We start from the raw sequence: 21429 nt of genomic DNA, 5'->3' as shown, positions 1-21429 counted from the left end.
AAAATGTTTTTGTATTTCTTTATGAGTTTACATGAGTTAGTTGAAAATATATATGTTACGGTTAAAGTCCCATGTCAGGTTAATTAATGTCGACATTAACAGGTTAATGTTTGGGTTTAGTTATGTTTTTGGTTGTTTTGTTTTGTGTTATTCGCAAGATTACCCGGTAATATCGACATTAGCCGGACATCGGACTTTAACCGTAACATATACACAAAATGTAATAGAAACAATTATTACAAATCGGTAATTAAATGTTATTTTAAAAATCACGTGGTAAACACAAAAAAGTAATATTTACACCTATTTTTGTACTCGCAGCAGTTTAAACATATTTGTTTTGAGTACTATGTGGACAAATGGTTTTACAAATTGTACAGAGATTCTAGATGTTTGTTTTTATTTTGTGAGAGCACATAGAGCAAAGAGTTTTCATTTATAGTAACTCCTCTTCAGTTGTTGTTCGCATACTATAGTGTCAATCTTAGTTTTCTTGGTGCGCTTTTTGGTTGAACAACCTTTTTTCGATCATTTTATTTGTAATAGCTTGTTTGCTTCTAGATGTTTAAGAAAATTTATACATCCTATATTGAAGGCATTTGTATAGCTTTGATGCATAACATGTGCATTTTTGGTGCTAACGTCAAACCATTTGGAAAGAATGATCAATGGCCATAAATACCAATTTTTTAATATTTATTAGTGATAAATTTGAACATACCTAACTTAATTTTAGTATAGAGAGTGGTTCGAATTGTATTCCGGAAAGTTCGGCAGCATATTCTGCAGATAAAAATAAGTAAAAAAGTTCGTATAAATGTATATCGTATGTATCGTATGTCGTATATATATCGTATGTCCGATAATGCTTAGTTTCGGAGATACAGGGTGTAGAAGCTTGATTTTTATTTCGACTTTTTCCAAATAATTTTTTAAGTAACGTCAATATGGATGAAAATTTGTGTCTGGGAGTTTTTTGACATGAAAAATTTGATTGTGATGTCAATATGCTTCTATTTCTAGGGGGCGTCATTTACATGTGTTAAATGATAACTGTTTTGAAAAGTAATAAATTTTGGTCCGTACCTGGTATAAAACTACTGAGTGAAAAAATATACATTTCCGTGATTTATTACTTAAAAAAAATGTCTCTTGGTAAAAATCGCCACGAGCAATCATTCTCAAGATATTTAAAATGGAAATAGTGAATACATGACATTTTTGGCAAAAAATTAACACGTTGAGTAGATAGTTATTTAACTGAAACGATAAATTTGGGAACTTTTTATTTTTTTAAATTAATCATATATTTTTCTTCGAAAAAATTATGATAAAACAGTTTCTGTTAAACTTTTGACACAAAAACATTTGAAATTTATGAATTCAGTCTAACAACTATTTAGTCAACATGTTTAATTTATGTTAATGATGACAGGTATTGATAATTTCGATTCCAAATATATCGAGAAACATTACTCGTAGCGATTTTTGCCAAAAGATCTTTTTTACGTAGAAACCCTCGTAGATGTATATTTTTTTTATTTATTAGTTTTATACAGGTACGGACGAAAAGTTATTACTCTTCAAACCAGTCAAAAAGTATATAGGTGGCGTCCTATACAAATAGGAGTCATAATTACATCAAAATCAAATTTCTTAAATCAAAAAACTCCCAGACACCAATTTTCATCCAAATATTGACGTTACTTCAGACATTATTTGAAAAAAAACAAAATAAAAATGAAACTTCTATACCCTGTATCCGAAACTAAGCATTTTAAGACATACATTTATACGAACTTTTTTATTTATTTTTATCAATAGAATATGCTGCCCAAGTTTCCGGAATACAGTTCGGACCACCCTGTATATCTATAATAAAACAAATAAATAAAAAAAAACAATTCAACATCCAAAAATTAATTTAAAAAATATTTCCAGTCGCTACGCAGCGCAGGTCCGGTAGACACCACTCGAATTTCTTTATATTCAATAAATCAGCACTTCAACTAATGAGTTTATCGCTTTATTAACTTATCGAACACCTATTGACTTGAAACTATATGCATACTCATTACTACAATTGCAGGTGTTTACGAAATTTAGAGGAATATTTAGCTCGAGGTGTCTGGCAGTGGCAGACCACTCTATAGCCGTTAAGTGTTAAATTAATATCCTTAGTAATACCCACACCCGCAGTATTACCGATATTTAGTATTTAAAAAATTTGAATAAAACACTTAAGCTTAATTTTCATGTATCCGTTATCCGACGATACGATGATACGATATTAATTTTATTGGTAGAATTTATAGACTTCGATTGGTCAGAAAATTACGCAGTTTTTAAATTTCTTGTATTTTGATGCCTCCGTTCAACGGATGTACGATTTGTGATTGGCGTAATTTTATATTTTCATTTCCATAACGATTCCACTGTTTTATTTATAGTCTAAGAGCTAGCAACGTTTTCGAGAGAGAATTTTAAGAAAGCTGGTTCTTTAATATATCTTTTGCTATGCTCTTCTGAACAGAGTGCGGACCGTCTCGCTACCGGTAGACGTTGCGTTCACTATTGCGCATCATATCTGTATTCAACATCTGTTCACTACTGCGCATCACAAATTCGCCCATTTACAGTTTCATAAAAAAGTAGCAAAGTAATGTGAAAATCGCATCATTGTATCTCTATTCATAAACGAGAAATCCCATAAAACACACGAAAATGGGATACCCTATACAGATTTGATACGCGGTAGTGAACCGCAGTAGTCTACCGGCAGCCCTACGGTCCGTACTTTGGTCTGGAGAGCATAGAAGAGCATAGAATGTAGAATGGGGAAGAGGGGGGGGTTAATCACTGCGACCTTAATGATCTATTGTGCCACCCTTCCTTGAGTCATCGCACAGTCTATCAACCAACCAAAAACCTAAACAAAAACCTAACCAAACCCATCATACCCCTGTTGTAGAGGGGACAGGGTATTTCCCATCATCCTCTGACAACAGTTCTTCCTCCGAGGGTACACACCCTTCCGCGGTTGGAGTTTGGCCCTCCGTGCCGTTTAATATATCTTTTGCTATGCTCTTCTGAACAGAGTGCAGACCGTCTCGCTACCGGTAGACGTTGCGCTACCACTATTGCGCATCCCATATCTGTATTCAACATCTGTTCACTACTGCGCATCACAAATTCGCCCGGTATTTCAGGAACTAAGGAGGCTAGAACATGTAAAAAAAAGTAACAAAGTAATGTGAAAATCGCATCATTGTAGCTCTATTCATAAACGAGAAATCCCATAAAACACACAAAAATGGGATACCCTATACAGATGTGGTACGTGGTAGTGAACCGCAGTAGTCTACCGGCAGCACGACGCGACGAGCCGGACTTGGTCAGGAGAGCACAGAAGAGCATAGTAAAATATATATTAAAGAACCAGCTTTCTTAAAATTCACGTTTTTCCGACGGTTTTCCCTCTTGTACTATTTTATTTTATTAAGGTTAGATTAAATTTGTCAAAACGTCCGTTATCGTACGAATTTTCTCCGTTGATGGACTGGAATAAAAAAATTACAGATGAAAATCACTGCGTCGTCGGACCATCTATCAACGGATAACGGAAGCATGAAAATCAAGCTTTATTCACCACAATAAACAAAAAACTTAAAAAAAAATTTACTTTTAACACTGGAATGGCATTTAGCTAACCATGTTACTGCTGATGATGCTAACATGGTTAGCGAAACACGCTTATAGTTTTATAAGTAAAGTGTTTTGGTGTATTGTGGTGAATTAGTGTTTTGATTTGCTGTTATAACACGAAAGCACACGAAAGGTTCAAACCCCCCAACTGTATTATCGATTAGTTATTAGCCCAATTAAACCAAAACCAATAATTTAGAATGTAGTAACCAAATTATAATTCACTAATATGAAAATAAATTAGAGTAATATTTTCTATATCAACACTTAAATATAAATCTAGAATTACTTACCAACGACTTTTCTTTGTTTTCAGATAAAATTTCATGTATTTTTTCTTTGATTGGCCCCTCTAAAGAATCAACGAACCTCGTTGGTGTGCTCAGTAAAATAGCTATTGACTCAAGCGTATGTTTTTGGTCCGATTGCAACCTCTGAATTTTGTCTTCTTTCAGTTTTAGATCATCTTGATTTCGACAAAGAAAAATGTTATGTTTATTAAAATAAAAAAAATATTCTACCGCTATTTTCTAATGTACATTATTAAACTTTGCCATGAATTACACGATCGACTTAATATTTTGCAAGCGTTTTGTCCCATAGAACAATTGCAATTTTTATGAAACTGTTAACTAAAGGCAATTTTAACTAAAGGGGACGTAAGGTTCTGTCTTAAATAATAAGAGAGATGCCCATCAATTCCAATCAAAATTGAACACTGTACAGGATGGGCCATATTGAATGCTTTTAAAGGGAAACACCCTTTTCTATAGGAGATAGACGAAAACTAATATCGCTGCCTGGAGCTCAATTTTTGTCAAAAACATGATGGTGAAAACCGCATATCGATCTAACCGTTTCGTAATTACGGGGTGTTCTTAAAAAATATGCATTTTTAACAAATCGCTGTAACTTTTTTGCTATGGAAAATTTTGTAGTTTTATGAAAACATTTCCAAAGCATTTTTTTACGTAGAATTTAATGGTTTAATTATAATTTTTTTTAAATTAATAATTTAAGAATTATCAACAGAAAATTTGATTTTTTGAAAAGAATTTAAAATTATCTTTCCAAAAATATAGCACACTTGATATTTTGCTTGATTTCTCTTCGAGATATAGAGTTTATAAAAATTCGCCCACTTTAAATAAGTAGGCTTTGAACGGCGCCGGCTGTAATGCAAAAAAATTCTAGCTGTGAGCATCAATTAAAACGAAAATAATATTTGCTATGAGAGATGCAGAATTTTAACATGCAGATGCAGAACAATCACACATTGAAACTATATCTAATCATCAATAAAAATAAATAGCAAGCAATTTACAAGACATGAGATTTTGCTACAGGTGTTCGACATATCGACCGTCTTCTGTTATAGACAGACGGGGCCGTTTTTGAACATTTTCCGAGGAATTCATTAATTCACTAGGGGTGAAAGATACCCTCTCATAACTGCTAAGTATTTCTAATTATTGTCTAGATTATACGGGTAATTTAAAAATAATAACCTTTATTCCTCCGCAAATATGTCCATAGGATTAGATCCATAGGCACTAAGTCCCGCGGCCTAGACGGCTAACTATTCTTGAAATTGGCTGCAACAATTTGCTGATAACATACGCGTTCTGAGGCGGTGCCTCGTCTTGCTGGAAAAATATGTTTTTGACTTCCATTAGGGGCAGATCATCAATAAGGGTCCAAAGCCTACTAGTTAAAGGTGGCGAACTTTTAAAAATTCTGTATTTCGAAGGGAATTATAACAAAATATCAAGAGTGTGACATTTTTGGAAAGGTAAGTCTGGAGTTCTTTTCAGTTAATTAAGTTCTGGAAAGGTAAGTCTGGAGTTCTTTTCAGTTCAGTTAATTAAAAATATACAGGATGTCCCAAATAAAAAATCAATTTTTCTGTTGATAACTCTTAAATTATTAATTTAAAAATATATATACTTAAACCATTAGATTCTACGTAAAAAGGTGCTTTGGAAATGTTTTCATAGAAATACAAATTTTTCCATAGCAAAAAAGTTATAGCGATTTGTTAAAAATGCACATTTTTGAAAAACACCCCGTAACTCCGAAACGTTAACAGATATTGATGTGCGGTTTTCACCATCATGTTTTTGATGAAAATTGAGCTCCAGACACCAATATTAGTTTTCATCTATCTCCTATAGAAAAGGGTGTTTCACTTTAAAAGTGTCCAATTTGACCCACTCTGTACATATTTACCACATAATTTTCGTATAGAAGAAAATAACGATAGATAGTAGTAGTAGATACCTCTCAGTTGGCAAATTAAGGATTCTTGTTGAGCAATATTTCCACTAGCAGATCCTAAACTTCGTGTAGACATCGCTAGTTTTTCTTTCAGTTCTAACAGTTCTCTTTCCGTGACACGATGTTGCATTTCTAAAGATTCCTTTTCCTGTCTGAGACGATCAATTTCTATAATCTGTATTTGATAAACATAATTACATTAATAATTAATTTAATATTAAAAACTAAACGTTCAATTTAATATTCATTTTATATACTGTCTTTTTTATAAGCTTTTTTCAATCTTGATTTAATTTCAATTAAAAATTTCTCTTACTTGATTGGCAGACTGTCTTTGTAGAATTTCTTTATCTTCCAGAGCTCTATTCAGATTATCTCTACAAGTTCGGAGTTCTATTTCAGCAGATCCAAGTGTGTCGCTTATATTGTGAGCTTTGTTTCTTAATCTAGATGTTTCCTAGTTGAACATGTACACAAAATTATTTTTTTTTAAAGAAAATTGCTTTTATATCATGCGAATATTTTTCGAACATTGTGCAAAATTAGTCTTGGTTTTGCAGAAAAAGCAAGACTCACTACCGAGTGCTTGACGAAGTAGGGACCCAACCGTGTATCCCAGGTATGGTTGCCAGCTTTGGAAAAGAGAGCCAATCTTTCCAAACTTGGAAAAGTAGAGTTGCGTGTGCGTTACAAGAGCGTTAAGATCAACGCCCACCTCGACGCCCACAGCCAAATCATAGGAACTCTATGATCACAACAGTATTGCTGGAAGATTACCGAAGGATATTATGGCTGTACCATTAGATTATCTGACACTTTCAAGTCAGAATCACAACTAGAAAGGAGTGGGAGACTCACAATTTATTGAAGGAATTCGACATTGCACTATTAGATTCGAGATGGATTCAGGCGTAAGTGTGGCAGTTCTCTCGAAAGGTCTTGATATCGCAAGATCTTGTCGGCTTCTGGACAGATCAAGTGTTTTTCAGGCAGAGGTACTTGCTATTTAGAAGGCCTGCGAATGGCTGAGCGAGGAACTGAGTTATAACTCATCATACAGTCTCAGGACTTTGACAAAAGACAGTATCTGAGACATCTCCATAGAGGCCAAATCTCCATTTTCGACAGGAATCGTACCAATGTTTATGACACAAACGATTGTCGTCTCGGCGCACTCAGTGATAAGATATTTTAGTGTTTAACCATTTTCCCCACAGAATCACATTTTTCTCATCATAAATTTATGACATACAAATTTACGACATAACCTTGCTTTTAGTTCCTGACTGATGAAAGAACGCGCTGACGATCTCTTTTGGCCTCATACATCAGATGTCTTTAATCCTCTCAATACCACAAAAAAAAAACATTTAACTCTGCTTTCTGTCTATGGTAAACAGTAGATGGAAAACGTTAAGCACCTGCAGAACACTGAGCTGATAATTAGGTCGCGTAAGGATATCGCCAGGCTAAAGGCGGTTTACTATATATACAGGGCACTGGCCAAATGGTGAAGATGCGGTGGGAATAGGCATCCTTTTTAACAAAGTTTTTTAACAAAGGACCCGAAAGAATGATCAAAGGACACCTTCGTATATCTTGAAGACGGGAAAAGAATAACGGAAGTCACCCGTTTTCTCAATGCTACCAAAGGGTTATAAACACTTAACAATCCAACTATATCATCTCTAGGAATAGTGTTTCAAGGTGAGTGGTATCAAAACGGCAATTCTGCTAATTGGAGTTCGACAAGAGGTCGCATTCGCCACTTCAACCAACCAACCAAGACCCACTACCAGATATGCAAGACCAAGACCCTACAGGGCAAAACTTACGCAAGACCAAGACCTAGCGTGCACAGCTCTTCTAGTATTACTTTTTTTTAAGTAAAACTTCTCTACCCCATCTTCAATGGCGAAAAAATCGTCCAATTTAAATGAAATTTTGTATGTCGATAGAATGGACCAAGACCAACTTGACCGTGCACGACACATGTCTCTGTGACACTTTGTTTTGACGTGAGAAACGTCAAAACGTCATGTCTGCTCCGGACCAAATTTGGTTAGTAGGCTATGTCAGCGACGGTGCACACGATCCCACCCCGCAAAATTGAATACGACGTTTCGTTTACATCTTCATCAGGGTGGGACTAGGGATTTGATATTAAAAAAATGTGGGACGATTTTGGCATAATTGGGGACGGGCTACAGGATGGCGCCCTCGACGTTTAAAAACCGATGCCTCTAAATGGTCGAAATCATCAGAATTTTTCTTAATTATGGGTCGATTGGAACCAAACTCGGCGCGTGGATAGAGGTACCCGAATGGAGTCCTCAGACAATCATTTTAGTATAAATTTTGTGAAAGTGAATCAAATTATTTATTAATTTTTAATTTATTACTTTTTCAAACATGTACTTCAAATTCTTCAATTTAATAGCGATTAGTAAGAAGTTTTACTTCAAATATGCGCACATAGTTTTTTGTCACGTTTTTTGTTCATACACTTCACATATTGACTACGCATCACTCCTCATTGCCTATCCATCACTCACATATTGAATATTGTAATATGTATACAAATAAATAAACGTGAAAAATATGAATAGTTTATTTGCTGATTATATTTCAATTTAGATAAAAAGTAGAAAAATTAAAAATCGACTTTATACCTGCACTAATTCGGATGCTTTTAGCACTAGTGCTTCGGTGGAAACACTGGAACTGTCAATAATGTCAGCGCCTAATGCGACGGATAATCTCCTTACAAAATCTTGAAACTGCGTTCGAGCGGCTTCTTTCTTTTTCTCCTCTGCTAGTAGTTCAAGTTCAAGATGTCTGACCTTCGATTCCATTTCTTTCGCTTTTTCTTCATTGTATCTAAAAATTACATTTTATTGCGGACAAAAGCAAATAGTATTTCTTAAGTATTGTATACAGATAAAGGATCAATTATTTGATTAGCAAATCTCGTGCTCAAAAACGTTATTTGCATGAAAATGAAATAAAATGACTTTTTTTTAATAAAATATGTAAAATATTTTTAACAAAAAAAGAAACATAAGTGATATAAACTTAAATATAACAACATTTTGATTAAACTTGTGGTTTGATTAAACTATGTGCTTTTTTAGATAGAAACTTTTACAGTTATAAAACAATAGTTATAAGTTATAAGATACCCGAGATATGAAGGGGGTCGAAAAATGCAACATTTTTAATTTTGCCCTGTATTTCAGGAATTAAGAGGTCTAGGATATACGATTTGACTATATAGCATCTTTCGTCGTGTAAGTCCGTAAGTCGCGTACGACGTGTACTTGCTCTGGTTCTGGCTTTCCAATTTTCCCTGTTTTCTGTCCTTCGAACGGCTCCTCTAGGTTGGTATTCATAAGGTTTTCAACCATATCCACCCACCTGATTAGTGATCTGCCTCGGTGACGGGATCCTGCAGGTCTTCCTTGTACTACCAGTTTCTCCATGTGCACGCTCCTGTTGACACGGCAGAGGAGAAGGAAAGTATACGTTTATAAACAGTGCTGGAAAGTCTTTGTGGTAATTGGATTTCGTTAAGGACGGACACATTGGTGCGATGTGCTGGTATTCGCAACATCCTCTTCTAGCACCATATCTCAAAGGCGTCAATGCGTCGTCTGTCGGCTGCTAACAATGTCAATGTCTCCGAAGCATTGATTTTTTTCGATTTTGTTATATGACTGTTCGACTAAACTTTGGTAAGCTGCGTCATAGCGTTACGGCCCAGTTGAATTCTGCGGCGAATTTCCACTTCACAACTACTGGTATTAGATATAAGTGCACCTAAATATATAAATTGTTGCACAACTTGGCAGCGGTTTATGTTTGTGATATCTGGGCGGTTGTTGTTTTCGCGATCAACAATCATCACTTTAGTTTTTATTTTTTTGTAATTGAAGCGAAGGCCGAACTGTCTACTGATAGCTTCCAATCTTGTTATAATTGCTTCCAGTTCTAGCTGGTTTGCGGCTACCAATACTGTGTTTTCAGCAAAACGTAGGTTTGATATTCTGTAGCCATTCCGTGATACACCACCTGCCCATTCCTCCAGTACAATCCCCATACTGTATTCGCTGTAGATGTTAAACAGCATTGGGACCGCAACCCTGACGTATTCATTTTCTTATCTGACAAATGTAAGAATACAAATGTAACAATACTCCCATTTTAGCCACTATACTCCACAACTGTCCCCAACATACGTTATCGAAGGCCTTTTCGTAATCCACGAAGCATAAATACCTAGCATCTTTAGTTTCATAAAAAAGTAGCAGTGATGTGAAAACAGCAACTTTGTAACTCTACTCATAATCCCGCAGTAATAATTGTTGATTTTTTTCTTAATTTGGTTGTTAATTTTTAGTCTACGAACGTATTTGAAACTACATATTTAGCTCTCAAAAAGCAAAAATTAAAATAAATGCAGAAAGTTATTTTTTATTCTTTTTCAATAAAAATACCTACTGCCAAGAACTACTAAGACAGTTTCAAACAATTTTGAAAGTCTTAGAATACTTAAAGAATTAAGAGTGAAAATCTTAAATAATAATATACTGTAGTATTGCTATGTTTCTAAATCATATTATGTTTACTGTTTCAGAAAAATTCTCAATAATGTGTTAGTTGGATCAAGGTAAGATATGTATAACTATTACTGGTATTGCTCGTAAGTTTGCAAGCAGATGATTGGTCATCTGCTTGAGACTGACAGACAGATCAGTCTTGATCATCTGCTGATTATGCTAACATGGTTAGCGAAACACGCGTCCAATGTAAAAGAAAAATGTTTTGCTGTATTGTGGTGATTTAGTGTTTTATTTTGCTGTATAACACCAAAGGTTCCAACCTCCAACTGTAATGATTGAACTACATACCTGATATCTCTTTGAGCCGTTTGTAAAGCTATCTCACTTCTTCCCTGAGAGGCAAACAAATTTCGTTCTCTTTCTTCCAACTCATGTACTCGCTTTTTCAACGAACTAATGATAACGTTCTGCCTAGCTGATTGTTCCCTGAGTTGCTCTGCTTCCATTTGTAACTCCAGACATCGCTGGTCGCGGGATCGTATTTGTGACCTCATTTCTTCTACCTCTTGTGTTAATCTATCTCTTTTGTATTGCAAAGCTGCTACTTCGCTCCTTAGAGAAGTTGTTACATCCACTTCACCATGGTCTTCCATCTTTAAAGAAAGATATACAGGGTTGTTCACCACATACGACACGGAGTATTGTAGCTAAACGATTATATTTTTACAAATTGTAAGATTTGGGTTCGATGAAGGACTATTAGAGGTACAATTTAAAAATAATTTTACAAGATACAGAGTGTCTCAAATAAGTAAAAAATATCAAAGTTGTATTTTTTTAAATGGAACACCCTGTATATTATTACATTTTTAGTTTCTACGATTAAAATAAAGGTAAAGTTGTTTAAGGTTTATTATACTTAAACCTTACCGTTTTTGAAATATTTTCAATTTTGTGAAATTGCAGTAAAAATTTTAAGGCATCATTTCTCCAAGGGTATCAAAGTTTTTAATACTAAATATTTACTGAAGTTTATTTATCGATCAGTGATTCTATTACAATAATAAAAATAATACTACCTTATACAGAGTATCTAAAAATTTATTTTAAATAATTATTAGCTTTAAATGGCAATAACTTGTTTAATTTAAATGGAACACCCTGTATATTTTATGAGAATCAGATGCACAATTTAATTGTCTATCAAATTGTATTATACCATTTTTTACCTATCTCTTTAAGTTTCCGTAGAAAATGCATTTTCTTGTAATTTAGAACTTATTTATCAATATACCCATGGCATATTGACATTTTAGATTATTCTTAAAGATGTACCAAATTTTTAAAGAGTACAGATACTAATATTGTCAATATAATGAAATAAACATTAAAAAATAAAAAAAAACTGTTTAAATATTTGTTAAAGAGGACCAATTAATATGATTCCAGTATTCAAACTACATTAACTGACTGTTTGCGTTGATTAATAATAATTGCCCCAAATACTAAAAAACTGAGTTTTGTATGTGTATTAGACAGGGTGGTAAAAAGTAACACCTTAAAAATGATATTTCATTTTTTAATAAATACTTATTTATAACAACAGAGACGTTCATTTTGATAACTTATTATTATAATGATTTCTGACTCAAATCCAGAAATAATAGTATTATATTTAATTAATGGTATACACTTTTATAAAGATTTAAATAGTTTTCTTTTTGCATACAAATGGGCTAGTAATATTATCGTTTTGTTAAAATCGATAATATTACTAGCCTGTACATTTTGTACATTTGTTGCTTTAAAAACAATCTAAAATGTCAACATTCCATGGGTATATTGATAAATGAGGTCTAAATTATAAGAAAATGCATTTTCTATGAAAATTTGAAGGTATAGGTAAAAAATGGTATAATACAATTTGACAGACAATTAAATTGTGCATCTGATTCTCCTAAAATATACAGAACGTTCCATTTAAATTAAAGAAGTTATTGGCGTTTAAAGCTAGAAATTATTTAAAATAAATTTTTAGACACTCTGTATAAGGTAGTATTATTTTTATTATTGTAACAGAATAACTGATCAATAAATAAACTTCAGTAAATATTTAGTATTAAAAACTTTGATACCCTTGGAGAAATGATGCCTTAAAATTTTTACTGCAATTTCACAAAATTGAAAATATTTCAAAAACGGTAAGGTTTAAGTATAATAAACCTTAAACAACTTTACCTTTATTTTAATCGTAGAAACTAAAAATGTAATAATATACAGGGTGTACCATTTAAAAAAATACAACTTTGATATTTTTTACTTATTTGAGACACTCTGTATCTTGTAAAATTATTTTTAAATTGTACCTCTAATAGTCCTTCATCGAACTCAAATCTTACAATTTGTAAAAATATAATCGTTGAGCTACAATACTCCGTGTCGTATGTGGTGAACAACCCTGTATAAGGGGAATATTTAACTGTGTTGAAATTCTTTTTTAGGCAAAAAATTCTAATTATTAATTCTGTGTATATTCTGAATGAACATACACAAAATAAACAGTATAAATATATAAATGATGGCGAAAATATACATTACAATTATTTCAGCACCCATATTCAACCACTGTTAATCTATACAGTACAGGGTGGCGCCTCTCATACGACACGGAGCCTCCAGGAAAAACTGTAGTTTATATCGAAATAAAATTTTGGGAGCAAATTTTATATGTAAGTTAATTGAAAATATTTTATAGAAATATATATAGTTATACTGGGTGGTTCCCAAAAAAATGTCATCAGATTCGTGTTTTTTGGAATGAAACACCCTATGTATTAATTGATTTTCGGATTCTAGGAAATAAATAAAGGTGAGTTTTATTAAAGAAGCATATGCCTAAAATGTAAAGATTTTGACATATTTCACATTTTGTGAAAATGAAGAATAAAATTTATATTTCAATAACAGGTATCTAAATTCCCTGTATATCCTGATATATAATTACATAAGCATTGTATATTAAACAAAATTAAAATTTGACCCGAAAAGTTATACAGGGTGAGACAAAACTTATACTGAATATTGGTCACTTTTAAAAGCAAGTTACTCCTTAATTTTAAATTGAACACCCGGTATATTATTCCGGTGTTCAATAGCGAATTCAAAAATATTCAAAATGTTATTATTTTTGCCAAACAATGATTTTCCAAGATATTTTCATTTTTATGATTTTGTGTAAGTAGATCTTTATTATTTGAAAAAATCTAGGTGGCTGTGTTAATTTAACAAAAATTAAAGGAGGTAAAATACTATAATAAAAAAATACACGTTTAAAACGTATTTTAATTATCACAGAAGCAAAACTAAATATAAAGCTATAATTATGTAACAAAAATTAGCTAGATAAAATCAAATGCTCAAAATGCTTCCTTTCCTGTTTTACTGCTTAAAATGATTTTTTTTCAAAATATCTTTTCATGTTAAAACACATACGTGGAGTTCTACTTCGACAAACAGCCACAATCATTTTTCTCATGTTGTCGACAATAGTTGGTCGAGTTTTGTAAACCCTGTCGCATTTCGAAAAGCTCTAAAATCAGACTTACTGGAGAGAGCCCTATATGCGGTAAACGACTTTTTTGTTGATGTTTAATTATAAACAATTTTGAATTTTAAAATTTTGATCATCTCACACACTGGTCAAAGGTCAAGTATTTAATATTTTATAACTCTAAAATTATATCTATTTACTGCATACTGTTCTGTAATTGTCCATGTATATTCTTTTTGTTATTTTAATGACTTAAATTTTTTTTGAATTGTATTATTTGTATTGTGTATTTTTTGTTGTATTGTATTTTTTTTGTGCTTTTGTTTGTTTTTTGCGTGCTTTGTCGATGAAGCCGTTTTGGCTTTTTGTACAATAAAGCGTTGTTTGTTTGTTTGTTTATTTGTTTGTCTTTAACATATCCCTATAAAAAGCCCAGACTAGATAAAATCAGGAGCATTTAAATATTCTATTATTTGGTGAATACACACTGCAGTCACCAACTAATAGAATCATATCAATAATTCTCTCTGATGTAGGATAAGGTTCCATTTTCGAAAAATTTCTGAGACTTTTTAATTTATTTAGCTATTTTAACTAGTTGCTAAAGCTGAACTAATTACACAACTATGTCGAAGTAATATCAGACACCTAGATTTTATCAACAGTAAATTTTATAACCAGTAAAAATCTACACAAGTCATAAAAGTGAAAATATCTAGGAAAATATTTGTTTGATGGGTAGGCAATCTTAATAGTATTTTTAAGAAACATGTATTCCCCACTGAATATCGGAATAATACACTGGATATTCCATTTAAACTAAAGGAGTAAATTGATTTTAAAGGTGACCAATGTTCAGTAGTAGTTTTGTCTCAACCTGTATAACTTTTTCTATAAAAAAAACAAAAAAACTTAAACATGCTACAAACACAACAAAATAAGCCAACGCCAACAGAACTAAACGTAAGACAATTAATAAAATATCATAATATATTACTTCTACCTACACAAAATCATAAATAAATTAATAAAAACAAATATTTCTTTAAAAACTAACAAAGAAATACACACTTACGAAACTAGAAGAAAATCAGACATTCAACAGCAAAGAGAACTCAAAAAAACTTTTACAAAAACTAACAACAGAAACTACCCAATATATAATATGTTACCGAAAGAATTAACACAATTAAATTATAAAAATCTTAAGAAAAAAATTAAAAGCGTATAAATGTAGACGACACAGACCAAATTATAAAAAAAAGAACAATGCCTTCGATACCACCTGCCCAGGGAGATTCTTAAAAGTCTTCAAACTGTTGCAGATGAAGAATTTTTGTTGCAGATGAAGAAAACCAACAACTACCACGAAGATAAAGCTTACTAAATAATATTGTTGAATTGTATGATATTTTTAAACAGTTGTATATATTTTACTTAATAAATATTTATTATGATAATAGTTACGCATACAATTTTTTTATAAAATGATTCGAAACTTTACCTATCTTAATAAGCATTGATTTAGAACTTCATCAATAAAATAGCTAATAGAAGAATGATCAGAATAAATTTTAGTTTTTTTTTTTTCATTTTGATATGAACATTTTCTGATATTTTATACTTAAACCGATATTTGATTAATCGATATATGCATAAATCTTACAGTTACGTATTGGGTGACAATCGAAATATAGTTTATTTCAGTCTAAAAATAACAGAGCACAGAGTAATTTACTTACACATTATTGGACACAGCAGTTCGGTGAATATACATTCGGTGCACTACAATACCTCGGTTTACCAACGTATATTAGCGTGTCTTGCAGAAATTAGCATATAAAAGAGAGCTTTTCCAGACAAGAATCGATAAAAGTCGTTTAACAACTCATTTTAAATAATTAGTTATGTTTATTCAAACATTATCCTTGTCTGTTCTAGACATATATCTCGAGATCCTTAGTTCGAATTTTTACCTGAATTTTTGGAATTTACTTTTCAAATTTTGCCAGTGTTTTATTCAGAGGACAAACTAATACTGTCACTGACACAATTTATTAAAATATCAACGATAGAATCGATATCAAAAAAGCGGAGACAACCTTTATCCTGGTACCAAAAATATCTAAAATCTATGTCATTTGAGACACTACTTATGAAATAGTATATCTTCGGAAAGTTTGGAAGAATTTATCCACAAGGATCTTTTCAAAGAGTTTATTTCATGCCGCATATATCTTAATTTTATCGATAAGAAGAAAGAAATAGTTAGAAATAAACGAATATTTAAAATATTAAATTATCAAAAAATACATATGTATATCTTTATCTCGATTTTTATATACCGGGTGCGTATCAAAATTGGTCCCTATAAGTTTTTTATTTTTGCAGATAAAAAACGAGATTTGGTATGTTATTATAGGACATAAATTATGATGGATTGACGTATTAACTTGTTTTTGGTCACTTACTGTTTAACCGGAAAGGACAACAACTTGTGATTTTTAAATGGTACGCTCGGTATAGTTTTCCTTTATTCGATAGAAAATGACGCTCTGAATAAAATGACAACTTTTGACATTTTCGCTTAAAAAAAATCGTACTTTAAATTTCAATCTAAATTGTTAAAAACGCTAATTTTTAATCAAGAAGTCTTGTGAAAATTGATTTGATCATCTAATGTTTTTCGTGTCTTGGCCTGTTCAGTTAAATCATAACTCAATTTTTCAAAATGGAACAAGGGTGAATTATTAGCATATTTGGGAAAAGCACTTTTTATATTTCGAGTAAAATTGTCTTTATGAACCGCATGTTACAATTTCAAATAAACCATATGCGAAAATGTCAAAAGCTAACATATGTTATGTCATTCTATTCAGAGTGTCGATACCAAATGTGTGGTACCAAATTATTCTTAAAAAATGCTTTTTCCAAATATGCTAATGAGCCACCCTTGTTCCATTTGAAGAAAATAAGATATGATTAAAAGTATGATTTGGGCATCTTTTATCCGGCCGGGACAAGACACGAAAAACATTATACGATCAAATCTATTTTTAAAAGGCTCCTTGATTAGTGTTTTCAACACAGCCATGGCACTCTAGATTGAAATTTAAAAACGATTTTTTAAGCGGAAATGTCAAAAGTTGGCATGTGACATGTCTAATGTGACATGTCATTCTATTCAGAGTGTCATTTTCTTCTGAATAAAGTAAATAAAAGGTCGAAGGTGCTATTTAAAAATAAAAAGTTGTAGTTATTTCCGGTGAAACAGGAAGTGACCGAAAAAAATTGAATACTTCAATCAATTCTCATATATGTGTTGGCACCCCTGGTGTTCTCTAACCGGAGAACATATGCACTAGGCTGGATGACCCTGGGATGTGTCGACGAGTGCTGGCGGCTGGCGCCAAGTCACCCAGAGAGGCGGTACATTTGTGCTGTGGCGTGACATATGGAGACTGCGCAGTAATAGTTGTCTACGACCGGGAGATTATTGTTGTTTCGTTATTGTGATTATTCTGTTTTTGGTGCCAAATTGGGCAATATATAAACATTTTGCGAAGCTGTATGTTTTATTTAAACTAAAGCATACCCAAGTTCTCATCAGAAACGGAATTAATTAGTGAAGTTCGTCATTTTAGTACTAAAGTTGTGTTTTCACGAGTGAAAATGGGAAAACGAAAGCATCATAGACGCCGACAGCGAAGTAGCTCTTCCAGCAGCTCGTCTAGCAGTGAAGAACGTCAGAAAAAAGTGAAAAAGCATGATCAAGAAAAACGTTCCTACACACCGCCCCTGAGAGTTAATGACTTACTAAAATCAGGTTTCCTAGATATAATTGATTTAGTTAAAAGTGAACATAGGCCACGGATGGGTATGTCTGTGCGAGATACCGATATTTCTGAATTCGATCCATTGCATTACGATGTAAACCGATGGATTTCCAAGATGATGAGGGAGTTCTGTGATAAGCATCAAATACAGCTAGATCTGAATGCTGTTGGCATGCCTCGCGGTAATGGACAGGTCGAGCGGTACAATAGAACTGTTCTCGATTCTTTGGCAACAATGGGTGCAGGTGCAGAAGATGATGAATGGGATGAAAACATCACCAATATTCAGTTGGGGCTCAACAACACGTTGAATAAAGCCATTGCTACTACCCCTGCAGAAGCGTTGCTAGGGTATCGAGCAGAACCTGAAAATATTGGTTGGTTGGAGTCCGAAAGTGATGTAGATGTCCTGAAACTTCGACAATCCATCAGCGAGAAAATCAGCAAAGGTCAACTACGGCAGAAAGCTAGTTTCGACTCACACAGAGGGAATCCTGTTACATTTACGGAAGGAGACCTGGTTCTTGTGAAGATCTCTTCTATTGTCAGTACTGGGAAGTACCGCAAGCTCGTTCCTAAGTGGAAAGGACCTTTCCGCATTGTCAAGTCGCTTGAAAACGATCGCTATGAAGTAGCCGACATAAATGCCGTTGACTGCATGTTTTTGGTACCATTGAAACATAAATGTCTGTGCATTCATCTGTTATTCGAAATCTGAACCTGTGCATTGGTTGTGCCGTTGGCTCGCAGATTTCCGATTATTGATTGTACGTCGGAGTGCAGATGGCTTGTGGTCTCCGTGCCTCCTGTGACAATCTGATCTGCCTTTGGAAAATTGAGTTTTCCGAGCACTTAAATTGCCGTTGAAAGCACCTCCTGTAGTGTACGTCAGAATTGTGCTGTTCTGAGCAATCATTCGCTGTCAGGGATTGAATAGTCTGAGGAGATTAGATACCCTAGCGAATATGTTGAAATATCCGATTCTGAGAATCACTAAGGCGAGACTCTGTCGAATCTTTGGGCATTATCTTGTGATAACCTAAATATAGTTATTTTTAGATCTAAATATATATATTATTATATTCAGGTAGATGATCGACAACATCCAGTCAGGAAGGCCGAGTGTTGGCACCCCTGGTGTTCTCTAACCGGAGAACATATGCAGTAGGCTGGATGACCCTGGGATGTGTCGACGAGTGCTGGCGGCTGGCGCCAAGTCACCCAGAGAGGCGGTACATTTGTGCTGTGGCGTGACATATGGAGACTGCGGAGTAATAGTTGTCTACGACCGGGAGATTATTGTTGTTTTGTTATTGTGATTATTCTGTTTTTGGTGCCAAATTGGGCAATATATAAACATTTTGCGAAGCTGTATGTTTTATTTAAACCAAAACATACCCAAGTTCTCATATGTAATATACTAACACACCAAATCTCGTTTTTTTTTATCTGAAAAAATAAGTTATAGAGGTGAGCCACTTTTGAGATGCACCCGGTATATGTTCAAAGATGGCAATAAAATAAACCCGCATTTTTGTAATTTTTTTCTTCACATCTCAGCTTTGCAGGATATGTATATAAAAATAATTTTGCAGTACAATATCAAGTTAAAGCAAACTCTGAAATAAAGAGCATTCCAATAAGCGGTTTCGTTCTTTTATTTTATTCGTTGATAACGAATAAAATAAAAGTTTCATAACATAACTGAAAGATATTTAAGGCAGTGCGTAGCTGGACAGTGTACAATTATATGGGAACACAATATCCACCAAATGGCTACCACGACTTCTCTAGCACACACAAATCTTTTATTGAAATTTTACATTAGTGCTGAACACATTTCTGGAGTTATGTCGAATTATTCGCCTCCTTTATTCTTTCAATTATTGAATGATTTGCGGATTGTTTTCGTAAGCTTTGCTTTTCACATAGCCCCACAAAAAATAATCTAGCAGCGTCAAGTCAAGCATTAAGAAGATGAAAACGGACAAGTTGTTACAGTAAACGGAGAACGACACCGAATGATGATTGATGTTTTTTGCGGGATCAAATAAGGGATATGGATATAGGGAATATGTGGTTCCAACAAGATGGTGCGACATGTCATATAACAGGTGAAACATTGAACTTATTGCGTACACAGGTTGGAGAGAGCTTATCTTCAGGAATGGGGACGTAAATTGGCCACCAAGATCATGCGAGTTTACGCCGCTAAATTATTTTTTGTGGAGCTAGTGAAAAGCAAAGCTAAAAAAATTCCCAAACCATTCAACAATTGAAAGAATAATTTAGGCGAATAATTCGTGACATAACTAATAATAACTAAACATAACAGTAATGGCAAACTTCAACAAAAGAATTGCGTGCTGCCAGAGAAGTCATGGTAGCCATTTGGCAGATATTGTGTTCTACGTACAATTAAAGGGCTTATTGTAATAACAATACATATGCCACGAATCTATAATTCTGAATTATTAGACTTTGCGGTCTTGAAAAAATATGTGAATTTAAATATTAATAAATATAAATTTGAAGATGTTTTAGAGATAGTTTAGTTTAACTGGCTAAATATTTATCTTACAAATTTGTTGAATAAAAGGCAAGAGAAACACTAATTGCTAATTATCATGTTATTACAATAAGCCCTTCAATTGTACACTGTCTACGCACTGCTATAAATAACTTTTAGATATGTTATGAAACTTTTATTTTATACTATTAACTAACTACTAGCAACTACTAAACTTAACTAACTATAAAGCAAACTACTAAATATGACAAAATAAATACAATTACCTTTACTTCCTTTTGTTGATCCCCTTCACATAAAATTTGATAAATCTCCCAATCCTCTTCTGCGTTTCCGGAAGCAACAGATTCAGTTGGTTGGCTCTCCATTATTTACCATTATTAATTCTATAAATCTTTGTATTTTGTTCACTTCGAAAAAATTTGCTACACACAAAAATATAAATGTTTTATTATCAAATAAAAATTTATTTATTATAAAGTTATATAACGTGTTTGTTTACCTTTATAATGTATTATTAAAAAACCATTGTTATTTATTATAAGTTATCTAAACTCTATTTTTAAAGTCTCTGCACTAAACGGCCAAGAATATCGAACCAAGTTGCGAAGCCAGAAAAAGCAAAATGTAAAATTTTACAGTCTGAAGTGCATCGAAGTCACGGAATGCTCCGCACAAGGTTAAATCGATGTAACCAAGGGAATAAAAGTGTGAAGTAAAGAAGTAAGGAAGGAGTTAAAAACTGAGCTAAGGATATATTATGTCGTCATAGCAATGAACTAATATTATGGAAACTTTCAATATTTTTTAATTAGTTAAGCCGAAGTTCCACCAAATATGTAAATATGTTACTAAACACTTAGTTTACAAAAACAGAAAGATTTAGTTTTTAGTTTCTAAAACAAACTCGAAATTCGAATTCCACCAAATGGACTCAAAGAGCGTCTCTTGTTTTGAAAATAGTTCCTT

General features: G+C 33.0%; 1 protein-coding gene across 1 annotated transcript in view; it reads right to left on the bottom strand.

Moving 5' to 3' along the window:
* Nucleotides 1–21042, bottom strand: part of LOC115890943 (coiled-coil domain-containing protein 170-like) — a 37452-nt gene extending 16410 nt beyond the window's left edge. Inside the window, exons 1-7 of the mRNA XM_030911307.1 lie at nt 20963–21042; nt 20727–20885; nt 10893–11197; nt 8655–8862; nt 6299–6439; nt 5986–6157; nt 3999–4171 (exon numbers count right to left, since the gene is read on the bottom strand). Of these exons, the coding sequence (XP_030767167.1) occupies nt 3999–4171; nt 5986–6157; nt 6299–6439; nt 8655–8862; nt 10893–11197; nt 20727–20828 (1101 nt within the window). The 5' untranslated portion in view covers nt 20829–20885; nt 20963–21042. The remainder of the gene's footprint in view (nt 1–3998; nt 4172–5985; nt 6158–6298; nt 6440–8654; nt 8863–10892; nt 11198–20726; nt 20886–20962) is intronic.
* Between the last annotated feature and the right edge of the window lie 387 nt (nt 21043–21429).

The sequence above is a fragment of the Sitophilus oryzae genome, unplaced genomic scaffold (genome assembly GCF_002938485.1).
Source record: "Sitophilus oryzae breed Bouriz unplaced genomic scaffold, Soryzae_2.0 scaffold_937_pilon_pilon, whole genome shotgun sequence".
NCBI lineage: Eukaryota > Metazoa > Arthropoda > Insecta > Coleoptera > Curculionidae > Sitophilus > Sitophilus oryzae.
Note: the sequence above shows the minus strand (reverse complement) of the source record. Positions and strands in the feature narration are given on the sequence as shown.